The sequence below is a fragment of the Vanessa atalanta genome, chromosome Z (genome assembly GCF_905147765.1).
Source record: "Vanessa atalanta chromosome Z, ilVanAtal1.2, whole genome shotgun sequence".
NCBI lineage: Eukaryota > Metazoa > Arthropoda > Insecta > Lepidoptera > Nymphalidae > Vanessa > Vanessa atalanta.
Window position 1 is genome coordinate 10,857,574 of NC_061902.1, and position 21,020 is coordinate 10,878,593.

Below are 21,020 nucleotides of genomic sequence, written 5' to 3' on the forward strand. Positions count from 1 at the left end.
ATACTTTTAAAAGTGACTGGAGGGTTTATTTTTCTCCGAGAGAATCGGAAATGCGAGCGATTAATACTGCGAAGATTCTAGAAAAGCTTCCACACCATCGTGAATATAAAATTAGCAGCTACTTTTCAATTTTGATACGTCCCAGACATATATTTATCTAAAACCTTTATGCACATTGTTACTATAAGTTTGCCAATATATTTTTTTCTATTTGATATATTCACATATAACTTCAACGTCCCCGCTCTCTCTGTCTCGGGATTCGACATTCCAATGAACTACAATTTCCCGTAGAACGCGCCCACAGCGGATGTGTTCGAAGTGATTGAAGCATCCCCATCAAATGTAGGTTTTAGAAATATGATAGAGTATTTATACTATTCACACCTCGGCAATACAACTGGAAATTGGAATTCATATTTATTTATGTAGTTGTGTGTGTATATTTCTTTATACACTTATTATAAAAAGGTTCAAATTATTTGTTTTGTCCTGAAATAATGGATAAATTCTAAAGGTTTATCACTGGTATAGAACTATATTATTCCTGAGTACTATAGATTCCGTATAAATTACACCCGTGCGAAGCCAGAACAGATGGCTAGTATAAATATGTAAATAAAGATTTATTTTCTTGTGCGTCAATCAATTGAAATCTACTGAACATATTGTTTAAGAATATGAGCAATTATGGATCATCCGTGATGGTTCTAGGCTAAGATTTCTTTGACAACCGTTCATCTTTCTCCATACTAACTGTAACTGCTAGTAATTTAAAACGGCGACGAGAGACCAATAGACACTGAACTGTTATCTTTTTCTCCTCTGTTGGCCAATCGATTACCATTTTGTTTTGTAATTTGTAATATTTCGTAACAATTTGATACTAATTTAACATCGTAACTTGATTTCATTCTCGAATTTATACCGCTGGTAAACCAATTGTTTTTATACAATAGGAATTGATTACAAATAATACCTATAATATAATATTAATTTTCCCGTCTCGTATCATGGAAAGCGTGCTAAAACCGGAGCTGCTGCGGAAAATGCTAAAGCGAACAAACGATCCAAATAAACACTTCTTAATCCAAATTATTTCTTTGTTCCATTTGCCGTTGAAGCAGTTGGACCTTGGAGTAATAGAGCAAAAATCTTTATTAAAAGTACAGCAACTTGTCTTATTTGACTCCACTTTAGATTGAAGGGCTGGTTCATTTTTTATCCGGAGGATCGGATTTATTATTAAACGGGGTAATGGTAATCTTGCCACCATTCAACGCAGTCATGATTTTTACAGTAGCAACTATTAATTTTTATTTTTAAATAATTATGGGCCTAATGTTAATAGTTCTTATGTAAATTTAATAATTATTTTATTCGTCCCACATGTTTCATAATCAGTCCTCTGCCTAAAGATTGTCTGTAAGAGATAGCTGATTTAGCGATAAAGCCATCTGTTGCATCTCATGAATCTTATGTACATTTTAGATTTGGTAGTTTTAGAAAGCAATAAATGTAATATTGATCACTTTTTCAACATAAGGCCCATCAACTTAAGTCTCATAGTTTAATTTTATATATTTTACTCTAAAGGGAAATTTCAAATTATTTTCTTTTAACGATTACGCAATTTAGCTTGGTAACTGAATTTCATAAAACTCGTTTATAGATGTTGTCATAACACGGGTATATCAGTCTGATGTTAATTTTAATAGATAAGCAGTCTCAAACTCATATCAAGGACTTGTACAAAAATTAATTATTAAAATAAATTAGTTTTTTTTTCGTTAAAGATCTTTTTCCTTGTTCCAATAATCTATATACAGATCTATAAATGATTTGTCAGGTTTACAATACTGTGTTACTGATTTATGTACGTTCGTACTATGAACTAAAAGGTGCCTACAAAGGTATTTGTAGGTACATTATACAAGTGTATTTGAAAATTCTTTCGAAATATTTATAGAAATCTGATGTGCTTTTTTTCAATTTGTAATAAACTTCGTTTTTAATATTATTATTATATTTGATTTTTTATTAATTTCCTAATGTCAGCCATATACCGCTGTTCTATAGTTACTAGTGTCAAAAGTGTATATATTATATATGCGTCGTATTTATCATTAAAGGTAGTTGTTATGAATTAGATAAACGTGGTAAATCAACATTTGGAAACAACAATACTTTTTAAATTAATCATATCACCTGTCTACGCATTAACGGCTGTTTCTTTTGGGAGTAGGAAATCAGCCGAAACAAAAGTCAGTATATTTCTGTATGGCTCACGGTTAAACATAGTCTCGCCCACACTGCTCACGCGCCGGCACAGTCGCTTCAAGATTGCCCAGTTTCATCTGCCTTCTCAGCGCCTTTACACGCACCAGGTCAGTGCATATATTTGACAAAATCACCTTAAATTAATTTACGCTGTGTTTGCGAATTCCATTTAACGCACGATTATATTGCTGTGCGACGTTCAACCGTTATAATATCAAGTGATTGTTTTGTTTACAATTTTGTTAATATCTAATCTATGATATTGTATTAAAAAAGCTTATTTTGTCCGAAAGTACAAATTCGAGTGGCCGTGTATTTAAGTCTTACCGAATATCATTCGCAGAGTGCATATTACAATACTCATGACCGAACAAAAACCGGGTTTCGTAACTAAAAATATCCCCATATCGAATGTTTGCGATATCTATTTTGGAATTTGTTCCACTCTTCGTCGTTCACGTCGGTGCTCTAGAAGAATCATCCATCAGGAGATGATCGATGAGCATGTGTAATACAACGTCCACTTCATAATAATATGATAAATTAATATTTCTTATCAATTTTAATAAATTTAAATTACTGTTTATAAAATTTTGATTCAATTCGTAATATTCTCATTCATTTGTACATCGTTGCTTACGTCAAACTGTGTTTATAAAACGTTTTTTGTCCTGTGTTATATATAAACATGAACGTCTTCATGTGTGTTTATTATGTTATTATTAGCACGTGATAAACGAGTTAACATTAACGGCTGAAACAGGATATTACGTGACTCTGAAAGCTTCTGTTTCGTAGTTTCCAATGACGATCTCGTATTGTTGCCAATACTGCTTTTACGATAGTCATAAACATTTTCATCTTATGTAGGAACGCACACATCTATTATCTGGATTATTTCAAACATGTATGAGTTACTTTGCATTATCTTAACAATGTACATTAAATAATATTTGACCTAAATCTGAAGTACTTATTTGTGTTATGTTTCGATTTAAAAAACTTTAGATATCTTCGATTTCGACAATGTAGCTGCATATCGAAACGAACATAGACTCTCCTAACAATAGAACAATTACTCGTTTGAATATTTGGATATGATTTTTTTTTTTTATTATTTCAAGTTTATGTTATTGCAAATAGATTTTAATTAACTTTATAAATATATTATTATTAATAATTAAATTACAGATAAGTAAAAGTAGATTATATATTATGGAATATATGAAAGCTTTGGTGAAGATTAGGTACTTTTGTTGTGTATAGGTTAGTTTATGTAAATATAGTGGTTATATATACTACATAATCTATTTCCTTAACAATTGTATTATCCATTCATAGCTTTTATTCGGTTTATAATTAAAGAATTGTTTGCTATTAATAGAGTACTTTAGCTAGTGCACCTATGTGGCTAATCTCCTTTGTGTCAGTGATTTTAACGAAATGGCTAGATAGGAGGCAATACGTATATATAATATGTATATGTAAAAATATTTTTTTCTTCAAAATTATTTATATACAAATCAGAAAATAAGGATTAAGACTCTAATTCGAAATTTGAAATGGGATTTTATTCCTCAATGTTGGAATTTAAAAGTATTGTTAGTTTCGCTAAATTAATTGAAACTCAAAACTACTCAGAATTTAATCTTAGCGAAATTGAAATGCCAAGCAATCAAAATAGAAACCCGCTGCATGCAGCAACAAAATGATAACAGATAGATAGAAAAACTGGCGTTCGAATAAATCTTTCGTTTTATTTACAGATAAACTAATTTTTAGATGCATATTTTTCTTGTTATTATTACAAAATCTTTTTTTTTTTTTAATTGACCAGCAGCGAAATTGTAGCCATTTGAATTTTTACGCCATTTATGTTAAACATTAAAAAAAGTATCTTCAAAAGAACCGCCTGGTTTGTTTATACATGCTTGACTTTTAAATAATTTACTTAATTATAAAAGTGAAATATTAAATTTTATCGAAAATTTAACAATTTCAAATTATCGCGCTTTTGGAGTACAAAGCTTTCTATAGCAAAACTAATATTAGCGAGAAAGCCAAAAGCTGGGATATAAAATGAGCCGCGTCTCATTTGAATGGCTAAACACTCTCACAGACGCACTTACGTTATTAATCTGAGCGCCTTTGACGCAAAACCAAATTTGAATCGTAAGTCTTAATATCCATTTGGGAACGCTGTGCTAATTAACAGCCGGATAAAATTATTCCTAGTACCTTCACGTATGCCATAAACTAGATAGTTAGTTAGTTACAGACATAAAGCTTCATATTTGTACCATTCTTTTTTCATGAGTTATTCGAGTTAATTAATAAGGCCGATCAACACTAGTCGTACGGACACAAAGAGATTGATAAACTACTTATATGAATTTTCAGGAGTATTACTTTGCTGTTACCGCACAGAACAATGAAATACGATAAAATATATTTAATAACGCTGTAATGTTCAGTTGCATGTTAATCTTAGCTAAATATTGCAGGTTCAAACTCATCAGCAAGCACCAATAAGTTTTTGACTTTGAATTTGAATTGACCTTAATATTATGTCCTTATAATTCATCTGTTACCAATATTTTCCATTGAAGATGGAAAATATTGTATTCTGTAAGTATCGGATGAAATTCTGGCATATCAACCCACGCTCTAAGCGTCATGGTGGAATAAACTGCAAGCTTCCTTTACGAGAGGAAAGGAGTTTACAGGCATTCCGTTATTAATTTCTGTTCAAATGAATATAACATATAAATGTAGAGAATAATTTTTAATTTAAACTTAGGAATCCTTAATGGCGATTTAAAAAAATGCCATCAAAACTGCGCGCTAATCAAAACGCTCAATACAACCTAATTAAAACATATTTTTAAAAGTGTTTTTCTTTGCAATCCACAGAAAAAACTACTGCTACTACTACTATACTAATATGAGTCGCGTAGGCAGAGGAAGGCGCACTCGCGTCTATGATTGCAACTATGACAAAGGAGAGAGCTACTACCGCCCGGTTTTGGACCGACTGGATGGTAAAGTACCACTTGCTAGAGAGCCCGACAAAGACAAGATCAGGACAGATGTAGAAAACCGCATCCGAAGTGCGCTTGATGATATTGAAACTCCAAAAGACGATTTGTTTGATTCAAGAGGTGCTCGCGCATCAAGAGGGAAGCCTCTCTCTTCTGCTTTCGAAGATGACGACTTGACTGACGACGTAAGATATGCTTATTTATTTATTCTTTTAAATAATAGTAATAGTACTAATTTTTACACCATATATGAATACGGTAAAGAAATTATTCATTGCCAGTGTTTTATTGCTTTAACTCTTTAAATACTAACATATAACATTATCAAGGATAAATTTTAAATCACCAAGATTTTTTTGTGGTTTTATATGTCTTAAAAAGTTTTCACACGCACACACACAGCACGACTTTAAGCACATAGATATTAAATGTGAAGAGTCTCTGGTCACTACATTCATGGGTTAGATTTGCTAGACCAAATTGCTTAATATAAACAATCACAAAGATAGCTGTCCTAACTTTTATCTTACATTTTCTTTCAAACATAGTCAAATATAGACGTCATTAAAACCTTTATAATATAGTTATCTATATATAAAGTAGTTCCCTAGGCTTGTGGCGAGATATAAATCCGCAGATCTCGAACTCTTGGGTTCAAACCCATGTTCGGGTTGATTAAAAATAATATATTTTTGATGAATAGTCTAAAAGATGGAAGTATGTTTACTCCCGTGTCTTGGGAAGCACGTAAAGACGTCGGTCCTGGTGGTTGAAATCTCTCTGGTTGTGTCGGACTTGCCATACCATCGGATTATAGGGGACATAGAGTGCACCAGTGTTTTCGCACAATCTTCCGCACTGTGATATGTTCAGCGTAGTTGACTGGTCTCTCGGGAGATAAGCCGGCGTGACCGAATTCGTCAGGACGACATCATAATATAAATAGTTACAGAAAAACAGATCAGTACCTTTTCTACTCTGCTTTTCAAAAACTATTTTCTATCGTCGTGTGGTGGCTTTCATGTTCAGTGTTTTTATTTTAATTAATTTTCCTGAATAATCATGCTCGAATTTCGATCATTGCACGTAAAACAGTGATAGTCGAATAACCGTCAAGGTACAAAACATGCAATAAAAAGTAATTTTGCTCAAATAAAACTCATAAAATATTTATGAAGCAAGAGAAATTTCATAATAAATCGCACATTGTGTTTCGAACATAATTTCAGGAAGGGCCGCATGTGACGCTATTCAAAAGCGCTTTGTACAATGCGTATGATCCTTTGCGCTACACGTCCTTAACTCGTTCAAACTCGTAACGGCCAGTATTTTATCTATTGCATTCTAACTTACGGACGGATAAAAGGAATGTGCTCAAAGCTATTTCATACTCTTCATCCGAGAATAATTTCCCTGGTAAATTTCTACCTTAGCGACAAAAATGTGTGTATAACGTTATATCGTCATAGTACTATAGAGAGAATTTTATATTTTGTTCGTTTGTGTGATTTTCACAATATCACAGCTTAAAATTAAAATTGATATACAAGTATTGTTTATAAAGTTTATGTTTTATTTTATATTTTACAACGAAATGGCTAAGCTAAATATTTTTTATATCTTTATAATATACATTTTTACGTTTAGAGAAATATATAAAAGAATTAAAGGCAGCAAAAAAGCTTTCAGTAAAAGCCAGAGTGGCTTCCATTTTCAAACATCAAATATAATCCCTCACAAATAATAATACAGTAACGTAAACTAGGGATTTCCTTGAAACACGGTCATTAGTTGATGCTCAGAGATCAATTCAAACAAATTGCTATGCATTTAAAAAAAGAGATATATTTTTACATCCCGTAACATTTATTATTTATTCTTATAAGAATTGATAACATAAAATAATAAGTGCTTAAATATAATATTATTTGAAAGAGTAATTAAATTAAAAATTAAAATATATTCAAAATAACACACAATATAAACGGATGTCAAATTACAAAAACGTCAAAAGCATTTTACAGCGATTATAGTACGTTTCACACAAAACTTCGTTCTGTTTAATTAATTTTGTTGCATCGAGTTTCTTTTGGCCTTTATTAAATGTGATAGTAAATTTCAGCTTTATTAAAACTGACAAAGCTTATAATTGACACTTTCGAAAATGTTGTGTAATTTTGCAGTGGCTGTTGGAGTCATTAACATAAGATGTCATTTAAAAACCAAATGTCAACTCTATAAAGGTATTCGCTGCGTATTAAAGAAATAATAAGAAAATATTTAAAAAAAAACAATATATCATGTTTATATTTTTCCACTTAGAGAGAATCAATCATGGCGTATGATTTTAAATAAGGTGGAGAGAATAATTTACAAGATTACCGCATTTAACAGACGCGCAAAACCACGGGTAACAGGTAAAGATGTAATAACTTTAAAATATTAAGTGAATTTTTCCAACGCAATAAGTAAGCTGTCTGGCAGGGATTTTTACTATAATAAAAATTCTCCATAAGACTGAAACATGTTGAAGTCTTTAAAGGAAATATTAAAACTTTATATTCATCCTAATGTTACGTATTCCATATATAAACAATTACATATTACGGCGTGCTGAATAATCTAACTAATTTTGATACACATATTAAGTGCTTCAAGCGTTCGGCTATTCCTTTGAGAGGGACGATGCAAAACTTATTCCGTCGTGATGTTGTGCAGGTGAATAATATATTATAATTCCTTTTTACGCGAATGCTTTCTGGTTGAATGAAATCACAATTATGTTACATAAATTAACCATTTCCAAAATAGAATCTCTTTGTGATAACATTTAATTTTATTTGCGAAATCAACCAATTTGTTGCATACAATTTTACACCTTAATTAACTATAATTACACGGACCTCGTATAAGTTTAATTGGGCGTATATGTGATCACTTGTCATTACTCATTATCGTGTAGGTGTCACATACTACTATCATATTCGTATTTGGCATCACTCGTCTGGTCAAACATTTATATATTTCGTCATTTCTAATTTTAAAAAATACAATTGTATACCCATGAATCCGTTTCTAATTACGTATCAGATATATTCGAAGAAAACATGTCACGCTTAAATTGTAAGACAGCTACTGCGGCATGAGTGTAAAATTATACAAACGTAAGACACGTCTATAAATATGTATAGTTTCATAAATAAAAACGTTAATAGTAAAACATTTATTGACTATTGGAGCACGAATATTAAAAATTCGATGCTTTAAAACGAGAATTGCTGTATATTAAAGGGTTAGATTATCTTATATGGTGTTAGTTCGTGTGTGAAAACATAGACATGAATATCAGATCAAACATTCTGAAATCAGACAGATTTATATATGTAGTGTTTGATAACTTGCAATAGAACAACATGGCAGATGAATCTAGGAATTTAGCTTTCAACGGTACGGTAACCTTTACCGCGAATGCAACATTAACACTAAAGTAAATAATAAATTGAAATTTACAAGCAAATTACATAGAACTTGACGAGTATCAAAGTTAGTTATATGAGTTCAGTTTTGATTATTTATACAGTTATGTCGTTCGATTTAATCGTTATTTAAATTATATGAAACTATATATCTTCTATTTAACTATACATTACGAGAAATGTTATACATGGATGCTATTCATAGTCAAGCTTAGTACGTTTACTGCTTTTGGTTATTCTACAACATTGCATAAGCTATGATTAATCAACACATTTGTAAAGAGGAATCTAATATGTAGCCAGTTCGTGTCGCCTTAAGTCTGAAAGACGCATTGATGAACGAGATGCATAATATCTTCAGGGCTTAACTAATTACTGGAAAGCATTCGTGTACCTATTTCTGTATACAATTATAAACGAATAGATACTCCCGGCCTGAATCCCACTAGTATTATAATTTAGATAGATGTCTGTTAATCTTTCTGTTGACTATATAATTGAGGTTTTAAATGAAACTCTACTAGTAAATAGTATAGCTTGTACGTCAGAATAATATATAGGCTATATGTTTTTTATAGATATTGCTAAAATTGGGAAACAATGACGTTAAGGAAGTCGGATAAAACACGTCTGCGAGCTATTTTGGCGTGCGCCGCAAAAACTGCAAGAGTTACACAAATTTATAATAATATTTTAAAGAGGTTAAGTTTATTCGTTTGTATGTGGGAAAAGGCTATCTCTGGAACTAAGGATAAAGTATTAGGATAAAATATATTATACTTTATAACACCGATCAGAAAGCTTTTCGAGTATAATCCATAAATAAAGTATTAATAATAATAATTGTAATACTAGTGGGTCACCCGCGCAACTTCGCTTTTATTTAGAATATTTTTTAAGGATTTTCGAAACCTATGACAGGTTTTATTTTCATTTTATTTCATTGCAAACTGCAAATAAGTCATCTACATTAAGCGCCAAAACTTTATTTGAATGAAATTATTGTCAAATAGTAAACATTAGTTCGGTTAGAATTGGAGTTTCTCTATAAAAAAAAGTAAAGGTACACTTTACTTTTTTTTACGTTTTCTTATACAGCCGTAGCACCGCTCTCTAACCGGCTCGTAACTTGTTTCTGCTCTCTAAAATTAATTCTTTGTTAAATTGTAATAATTTAGTAAATTGGGACAAAAATCGGCTTACGCTATTAATATATAAGATAAGATAATAGTCTATAAATGTTTCACTACTGGACTAAAGTTTCTTCTCGAGGAGAATGCTTTAGATCTTATTCGATGACGCACTTCTATGCAAGCCGCACTGGATTGGCAGATTCTCATTTTCACCTGATAATTACTCTACGCTTTAGATCCTATAGACAGACACAGGGCCATATTCTCAGTTATATCCTCTGTGTATATGATATTAATTATCGTTCCTATTAATATATTGGTTACATTACGCTTCGATCAATAACAGATGCAGGTCACTCGTAATTTATGAATATTACTAAAGCCATACTATGATGTACAAATAGCTGGAGGTATTCAAATTAAACTTATACCTAGAAAGTTTAATTTAAATACATTATGGAATAAGAGTTGACTTGGTGATATGGAGATTATTCTATAGCCAAACAGCAGTATTTAGTACTTAGAATTTTTGTGTTCCGGTTTTAAGAATGAGTGCGCCCGTGTAACTACAGGCACAAGGGACATAACATCTTAGTTCCCAAGGTTGGTTTCATTGGCGATGTAAAGAATGATTAATATTTCTTAAAGCGCCATTGTATATGGGCGGTGGTGACTACTTACCATCAAGTGGTCCATTTGCTAATCCGTCTGCAAATTATAAAGTTTAGTATCCACGGCGGAACTGACTTATATTCCAAATTAGAATTAGAATCAGATCAGTCCTTTAAGCGCATGTTTAAATGCTGCATAAAACTTTGAGACACTGCAAAAACAATAATAAAATTGTTAATGAGAAAATAATAAATAAAGTAAAAATTCCAAGCAACAAAGCTACAATGGCGGTAAATCTTTTTAGGTAAAAAAAGTGTTTACCGCCTATAATTACATAGTCATAACAAAACAAAGCCACCGTCCACGTCCTCGTCCATTGCTTTATATTTGTGTATTTATTTTGATTTATCTGTACTTTGTCGATTACTTGTAGACAAATATCGGTTGCTCGGGAAATCAATGAGGAAGGCGATGGTAGCTTAGCAGTGGGTTATCTCACCTCGATCTGATGTTAAATATCTTCTCAAATTTATTTTATCAAACAACTTTTCTATTTCCATCCGATAAAGTAGAAGTCCATTTTCTTATTTCAAGACTTATTCTTGGAATGAGAAAATACGCTAAGTATTAAAGAGAAATTGGTAATCTTTAACTTGATTTTACAGGAGAATATCAAGTAGAAAGTTACAAATAAAGTAATTAATGTCTGACATAATTATAATTTCGATAGTCATAAATAAAAAAATAAAAAATATCATATAATTATCTCAATAGAAACATAAAGTGACCGTATATTAGACGTGAGAGCATTTCTTTATTTATTTTCGCCGCATGCTACCGATACTTCTATCAAATGTATAATTTTTAAATCAATCCCTGGTCTTTCGTTGAGCCTAATCGTTGGTCTTTGTAATTGTTATAAAAAAAAAAAATTACCTCGCAATACTCACATACTATGAGTGGGTTAAATATAAAATTTTGAGATCTTTATGAGCGCGCTTAACTATCCGCTGTTTTAAGTACGAATGTGATAAAGGTCACGCGTTGATGTGTACCTACGAGCAACATTCGTTATATACCGCGACCCATGACCACTTGATACTTTGTTTTTACGGTGTGACTTAATATCATTAAAGCATACGGTTTGATGATGATCCCTATTTCTATTAAGGGTAAAATAACAACAAACGTAAATCAGCGGACATAAATTCACAGATATAACATAAAAAAAATATATTTTGTGACGTAATAAATAATGATAAAAATAATAGTACCCATAACAACCAGTAAATAATTAATTACTATAAAATTAAAAACTTGCAAGTATCATAATATTTGAAATAGCGATGAAGTTGATCGGCGTTATATTTGAGGCTGTACTTGAAAACACTCATCACTTTGGACGTTCATCTTAGAGCAAACATCCAAAATGAAAAGTGTGAAGTGAACGACGCAACAAATTGATCCCCTATTAACATTTGATGGAACAGTCGTTCACCGGATCGATGATCATATAGTGGAATTTAGATACAGTGAAAAATGTAAACAAAATTCTGTTATTTTTCATCAAATTCACCGATTTGTTAAAAAGTGAAATTATAGAACCATATCAAAATACATAAAAATAACACCACGTAAATACGTTTGCGTTCAGGTTCTCTCGCAATTTTGCTATGATATTTTTGTCATATATTTGCTCAGTTAAGGAAGCTTAACTGAGCAAATATATGACAAAAAAATCTCAACTCAGTTTTTTCAATGATTATTTTTAAAAAAATATCGGTATCGGTAAAGTATGTAGAACATTTTGAAAGTTCGTTCATGGAGGACCTATCAGTGTATCGAGTTGGAACGTCACGGAGGTTAAGCACGTCAGCGCATTTGTACCTTCGAGCAAAATTCGTTATATGTGGCGACTAGCGAGCGACCAATAATTGACAATTTTAATTATTTTTTCTTACATTCTGTTATTAATTGGAAATATTTAGTCTCACAAAGTAAAGTAAAACCCAATGGTCATTTCCCACGCATCTATCTACATAAGTATCTGTTTCAGCATCACAATACCCATTTTACCCTTTACCTTTATGAATTTCTATTACTCTAAATGTTCTCTTTACTAATTATAATTCTCTCACTTACAACCCTTTAGGGATAACAAAAATCCTTTCTTTTACTTATTTATGTTATAATAAAAATACGACGAAGTCATCATATATTGTAATATGTAAAATATATAGAAAATTATATTTCTTTGAAAAGTAATTAGACTTTATAACTACAGAACGTCATCAACATAGAGCCATTGGAATGTCCCGAGGGTATCCTCCCTTAATACAAAGAGTAATAAGTTATACTCAATAAATATTATACGTTAGCGAAATACGAACAGATAATAATGAAAAAGATTTGATGCCGCAAGCGAAGGAAGGGGCGTTCTACGTTATGCGTAAACAAGCGGCTTTAAAAACTATTCTTTTTTTATTTGAAACAATAAAAACCATATGAAACAATGGAGCTGCTTCTGTATTTAAAAATAGTTGTCATTTTCTACCGCGCTCACTCTATCACTGTAAGAGCAAATCAATATTTTATTTTTTTAATTTCCGTTATTCGTTGCGCGTAATGTAAATGTATTTACCACCGATATCATAATTATCTACAATTCGATATTTAAACCGATCTTAGATTATACAATAATCGTTTATAATATATCTGATGATCGTTTTGTATCTGTGCCTTTTCAATAAAATTTATTTATCACGCCATCGCTAAACTAAAGCTATACGACTTACGTAAATATTCACATTGTGTGATTGTTTAATCTACCTAATAATTACCGGTGACGTACAAAATACTGCACTTATTTCATGAATAAAAGGCTTTTTTCAATCATTTCTCTGATCGTAAGGGTACATCATAGACTACAATGTGATCAATATAAACCATTCAAGCATATTCATAGTAACTCTAACGTGATGAAGATGTTATGGTGCGTATTCCCGTTCGTTGTCTCAAACCGAAACTTAATAATAACGTAATACCAAGTGGTTTTCCTTCAATGTATATATTGTTATCACAAGTTATGATACTTCTGTAAGTACAAATTTACTGTAGATATATGTAAAATAGTTATTACAGATGTATGATGCTGTCAAATATAAAAGACACTAATCAAATACAATGCTATTTTCCCATAGACAATTTTAGGAATTAACATTCGTCTGGGGGTAGGTACCAGCTACTCATCATAGTATATCCTACTGCTAAGCAGTAATACTTCCGATTATTGTGTTCCGGTTTGGAAGGTGACTACGCCAGTGGGATGTAACATCTCAGTTTCCAAAATTGGTCGCATATTGGTTATGTGAGAAATGATTAAAATTTCATACGCTGACAATGTCTAGGGCCAGTGATGACCACTTATCTCTTTAAATCAAAAAAGTATCCTAAAACCTAAATGTCGACCTCTTTTTATTTAAAATTAGATTTAATAAATTATATTCACGCTGCCTGTCAAAACAAACAAACATTAACATTACATAAATAATTCCATACTTAATTGTTCCTAATGTCTAACTTTTATAATTTTCAGCGAAATGAATAATTAACATGAAAACCAATTACATTGTTACCTAGAATATAAAAGCGACTTAAAAGGGTTGTAATTATATAGAGTCGTAACAAGAATCAAAGCTTTCATAGTGCAGAATTTTATTCAGGTTTTCATAAATCCACGAACTAATCGCATGCCGAACTCAATTGGACTTGCCCAGATTTGAGCCCACATTTGAGATTGGATACTCACGCGTCATTTCTGGGTCAACCCACTAATATGATCCTTACAAGATAAGGAAAGCTGTAAAACATACATTCTGACAAAAGATATACCTTAACAACAAGTATTCGAACGGATAATTAATAATCTGGTATTATTAAACGAGACATATTAAAAATTACGTTACGATCAATTGATCAACTATTAGCTCCAGCATATAATAGAAACAATGCATTAATTAGCTGGACAAAACTATTGTCGTATTTGACATTGATTGTTAATGCTACAAGTACGCGGCCATTTGACTACGGCGTACACATCGCACGTGAGGTACTATACGGAGCGAATTATAATAATGATTGATTCATGTAATTTGTAATGTTGACTCAATTTTCTAATAATTACTATTATTCGTCTCGTGGGTTATTTGCTAACACCATTTGTTTTCGATTCCGAAATATGAGTTTTATTCGAATGTGTATCACTAAACCTATTTTACTTAAGTATAATTATCTTAAATAAAAAATATAATAAAGGCAAATGCAAGATTCCAAAAAGATTTTCGACCACACAATATTTTTGTACATAAAATAATTAGGTAATATCAGATTGAAATATATTTAAGCCGAATATTTATTTTACAGGTATTGTACCTATACCTAAATACAAAATATTATTTTTCGATTTGATCTAAAGAAAAATATATGCATATTATAATATCAGAACGGAAATTAATTTTATTATTACAGTCTTATGAAGACGAAGTGAAATGCTTTGTACATTAAATTGCTGTAAATGTTTCTATTACTGTAAAATTAATTAATAGGTAATGCTTTATAGCATCTCATCATAAAAGTCTATTCTTCCCGTTAAGCGTGATCTCGAATTTCATACAAACAACTTTATCTCACGTGAATGTAAAAAAGGTAGTTATAAAGCGCTATTGTGCGACGCTTGCTTGAAAAACTTTTTCATTGCAATGTAACGAGTGCATATAGAAATTATTTACAATCGCACTACACACGGCAGCGGGGCGTCAAAGCATTCCAACGTCTAAGTTCGGTACTCATTTTAACATTCTGTAATATCGTGTGATAAAATGACCTCGTATTTAACACGAGCTGTCCTCGCACTGGCGTATATTCCCATTTTAATCAACAACTTTATCAAAAGACTGTCAAAGAGTTAAGTTTTTGTGTCGTATATCGAAACTAACGAATGTAACTATACAATTATACAAAATGTCCACCGCTCTGCATATTAGGATGCTGGTATTTATAAAGCCTCATTCACATCGAACTTACCTAGTTCGGATGACCACCGCATACTGATACTTCACCGCAGACAGCGGCAAATTGCGGCAGTATCGCTCATTAGTAAATGCTTACCAATTACCAATGTTCGTTCGTATCGATTGATAGAATAGTAAAAAGTTTGTTTACAGAATCAATTATTATGTATTATAAAAACATTTGAATAAATTTCTAATAGTGAACAATATATTAGCATCAAGAAAATCGTTTCGAAGTTACGAATAGTGTAATCTCTCGAGAAACTGAATTGAATGCTTAAACGAGTATCTTGCATTTCTTGCCATTTAAAGTTTTATTGTAATGGCAACATTCCTAAGTATTTGACCATCTATTAAAATCAAAATATTCTTAATTCAAGTAGGATCATAAAAACACTTTTGAATCGTCATGTTACAGTTGTTAAATTCGACCGCGAAGAACCGGCAAGAGACTCAGTAGTAAGTCTTTTTTACCATTTTAATAACAGAGTATGTCTATAAAGACAGCACATCTATTTCAATAAAAGTATTTATTTATATATTGACAATTATAACAGATTTAAAATAGCTTACATTTTAATTAAGTATAACAACGATTTAACACAATGTTAATAATTATTGGAAATCTTTTTAAGAATATAAAACGACCCACGAATGTATTCAATTAAAAGTAAAAAAACCTTTTTATAAACAAGCTTCTATTTAAATACGCTAAAATGAAAAAAAATAAACTGTTACACTAAAACTTTTACTGCTAACTTATAAAGTCATTTCACATTTGACACAATTTATACGATATAAAATCTTGCCGCGAGATTAAACTACTCGTATTTACTTAGTTTGAAAATTTGATATATTTATTATTGATAGTTTATTTTTTACTTTTTAATAAATAAACTCGCATTCATATTATCTGTAAGTCATTTGATACCCATATTATAGGCAAGCACTAAAAACTTACCATGCTATATTGGTGTACAGTAACGTCACTGTATTGTTTGACTTATTCTCAGCAAGCCCATTCGTTTGAAGCCAATCTTGTAAAAATGAATTAAAAATATAGCCGCCATCTTGGGTGTTCCGCCATGCAGGATTTAAAATGACGGCACAGAGTCAACAATACATTGTCATTCAAACTGAACGTGTATACAAAATTTCAGCTCAATCGGTTAAGGATATCTTCTTCAAAATTGAGTTGCAAGATTTCACCCGTACATAAAATACATTGCAAGTTAAATAAAAGCTTGTAAAAAATCAAAAATAATCAAGTTAGGTATAGTTTAACACGAAACTACTATTTTATACTGACTATTCACCTTAAGGGATCAAGCCAACTTAACGAATTGGTACAATTTTACTGTGACAAACCAAAATGCAAAGCACTTTTATCCATAGAAAAAACTGAAACTGATGTAGTATAAATGCTCGTGTAGCACGAAAAGCATTAAAATTGAGTTAGGTGGCAGAAACTTGGATTTACAATTTTTACATTTTAGCTAGTGGCAACACCTACAATAAATGTATACTAACTATTTTTATTACAAACATCAAATGAACCAATCCTTATTTAATTAACGTTACTTATTAATTTTAATCAAAATATATATATTTTTTAGAAGGACAGACCAATGTGCAACTTGATGTTAAGTGGTCAGAATCCATAGGCATTGTCAATGTAAGATAAATTGACTATTAAGCAATTTACTAGTTACATAGCCAATACAACCAACGTAGGAAGCAAAATATGTTATGTTCCTGAAACACTGTCTCACTCAACTTTTAAGCCGGAACACAACAACCCTAAATATTGCTGTTTGGTCGCAAAATACATATGTGTGGAATAGAAGGTACCTACCCAGACGATGCTGATGTACAAATAGTACCAAATATTATTCAAAACGTTTCGTTATATAATATAAAGAAATACATACTTTCGTTTAATATATTGTATCAAAGTAAATTAATCTTTTTTACGAGTAATGAAAAACATTTTAACGTACATACTTCATTAAAAATACATTAAAATCGTCATTGATGTAATGTTTTCTTGTCCGGTATTCGCCAGTTTCATTTCAGCTCTGAAAGGTTATCGCTGGAGGAATGAGTAATTATTTTCTCATTTGTTTAATGTTACTATTACGTACAAGGCTCTTCGATAAATATTGGTTCACAAATTAAAAGTACATCAGTTAATTATTTGAATTTGAATTCGACACTATAATGATAAAGTTTGCGGTATTTTATAATCTTTTTTCCTTATAATATCACAATTTACAGCAAAAAGGTAATTTTAACGTAATAACTGTAAAAGGCAGTCATGTTAATCTTTATAATTATAGAATGATTTTATAATTATAGACGTACTCGAATATGATGATAAAGAAGATGCATGCTAAGTTCAAAATGTCAATTCTACCAAGAAGTACATTCATAACTCGCAGTAATTCCTCCACTTTTCAAATATAAATATGTATTGCACATAGTTAACTAAATTTATTTGTTATCTAAGAAGTAAAATAATATTAAATCCAAGCTTTTTATAGTGAATATCTTGTTATATATATATATATTATAATAATATTGTTTTTTTTTTTACATTACATTAGCAGCCCGTAAATTTCCCACTGCTGGAATAATAATGCAAAATTTTGTATTTCATTTGCAAACGGCACAATTAGTTAATTTTAAATTAAAAACAAAAAGAAATCCCCGTTGCGCATTAGCATTTTCCATTACGGTCCCCGCCCTTACATTGTTTCTCTGACATGAGGCGGGGTCAATATGCCGAAGCATTCTTGATGACTTAGTCTTCACTTCACTCTAAATGCCTCTCTTAATTTTACTCTTCGCCACATTATTTAAAATGTTAAATCTGGAATTCCATAGGGTGCAAAATTAGCTGTAAATTATATGGTTAAATGGCCTTTAATATTGTAATGACACCACGTTTTTCATGATAAAAATACCGCTGTGGTTACTTGATCTCAAAAGTCCGCATAAGCTAAAGACACTTACCACTTTTACATCGCAATAAAATTTATGTATAAATATTTATTTTTCAGATCACAGAGTCATTGAAACGCTTACGCGCCGGTAAAAAGACATCAAGATTTGCTGATGATATTGACTTCGAGAACAGTGTAGCCAGTATTGAGAACAGAATGAAAATCTCTGATAAAATTCTGGAAAGCGTTGGAATCGGACAGAGTGATGTAAGCAATGCGCGAAGGGCTTTGAAGGAGAATGAGGAACGCACAGAAAAACGTATTGCTCGCCGAATAAATGAGGAGAATTCTCTTACAAAATGGAGTGCCGTTAAAGATTTCGATGACGAAAGTGCTGCAGTTCAGCGAGCGAAGGCAACGAGAGCTCGTTTAACTGATTTAGAAGACGAAATGTCGGAATTAAGCGAGAGAACTGCAGCAAGAGAAAAACGTGCTGCAAGGCTCCGAGCTCTTGTTGCTGATACTGATTCATCTGATACGACCGTCTCATCTTCGAAGATAAGCATCCGAGCTGAACGAGAAAAGAAGCAAGTCACTTTCTAAAGACCAATTAAATCTATCGTAAACGTCCGAAACTCTTGAAAGTAGAGGTAATTTTGGGCATAGGTGAAATTGCTAGACTGTGTATTCCTTTGCATTTGAACATGTAACACGTTGTAATCGATATTTCTCTTTTATATTTCTGGCACAGATTAAAGCTTTGTATTTCCCTGGTTTTGTTTAAGTCTAAAATAAATAAAACTTTAAAAAATTACAGCATTGTGTATATTAATATCATTCCATCATTTCACCTTCGAAGAATGAATTTTATTACTGTTGCCTTAATTTGTAAAAATAAATACAATTTTAAATTAAATATCCGACATTTCAGTAACTATGTGTGGTATTTTGATTCACTTTATCATGAGGATTTCAAATTAATCACTGAAACCCAAATAATTTAAACATTTCCAATATTGGTCCTATTTATTCACTTTGAGTGGATTTATGTACGTTCATATTTTAAGCACATTCGTTGATTTGTAAAAGTTTTTTTAATCATTTTAATATTTACTATATTTTAATGGTCGAAAAATATTTGCTTTAAATGTTACTAAAGCAATATATTATTTTATGGCATAGGTCGGTGGACAAGCATTTGGGCCATACATGGTAAGTGGTCACCACCGTTCATAGACAACGGCGCATAATGTGTTAGATAATTCAGAATTACAACTGGTCTCAAGCAATTTTATCAGTTGATTTGGAAACGTCTGTGAGGATAGTAAATACCATACCAATCGCGAATAATTTGTTTAATTTTAAGAAGCGAAAATATTATCACTCAAAAATAGTATAAAGGTGTGATTATATATGTATGGAATAATTTGGATTAGTGTGGGATTTAAATAGCAGAATATGTAATTAAGCAAATGTAAAAAAAGGTTTTCCTGATCTATGGTTTGCTATATACAAGCGATGAATATTCCAGAAATAAAGAAAAATTATCAGAAATGTGCACATATGGATATACCACATGTAACAGGAACCAAAGACACAGTTGGTAATTTATTTAAAATTAGCACAGAAAACATGTTGATGGTAAGTTGGAATAATATATATCCATACATATAATAAAAAAGGAGTGTCTGTTTGTAATATTAAAATAAACCATTTTTACAAATGCACAATTACTAAATATACAAAATAACATTTTTTACTATTTTTGTCTGTCTGACTATCTGTTTGTTCCGGCTAACCTCTGGAACGGCTGAACCGATTTCGACGGGACTTTCACTGGCGGATGTAATAAGGAGTAACTTAGGGTATTTGCATTTTATAATTATATATAGAATCAAAATAAAATCACGCTACAATATCCAAATAACTTAAATTAAAACAACGCGCACGAAGTCGCGGGCAGAGCTAGTATAATAATATAATAGGAAGTTGTGCTTTAAACTTGATCCACAATCTGTTTTCGATTTGATCGTCGTACTTTTAATATTTGTACATAATCAATAGATTTAGGTTTACCGCTTATCGAATATGCTTGATCGAAGGAAATAATAATAAAGAGCACTATAGGAGCATTAACAACTTCTTGCTTGTACAACCAAAAAATCACAGATAAATTTGTTTTATTTGAGAATTTAATTAAGAAGAGAATGTTAGAATTGTTGTTTGTTGTTTAAGCATACCGGATGGTTAGCAGTCATTTTCAATAAGTTTTGCCAGATAATGATGATGTCGTATTGATGGATTATGGCCACGGCGTCCAATTTCAGGAGACACCAGAGACAAAGGTGCACTTTTTGTTCCCTTACTCTCATTATCCGCAGGACTTTGACAGGACTCTGACCAGTTACTGAAAAATTTTCGATAGAAAATCAATAACTTTTTATCGGTCCGACCTGGCGTTTGC

At 31.3% G+C, this 21,020-nt stretch overlaps 1 protein-coding gene across 1 annotated transcript; it reads left to right on the forward strand.

Moving 5' to 3' along the window:
- The first annotated feature begins 2,244 nt into the window (after window positions 1-2,244).
- On the forward strand, window positions 2,245-19,370 carry LOC125075938. Its single transcript, XM_047687807.1, has 3 exons — window positions 2,245-2,387; window positions 5,194-5,506; window positions 18,674-19,370. The coding sequence occupies exons 2-3, from the start codon at window positions 5,225-5,227 to the stop codon at window positions 19,157-19,159; spliced, it is 768 nt and encodes a 255-aa protein (XP_047543763.1). The 5' UTR covers window positions 2,245-2,387; window positions 5,194-5,224; the 3' UTR covers window positions 19,160-19,370.
- The last annotated feature ends 1,650 nt before the right edge of the window (window positions 19,371-21,020 follow it).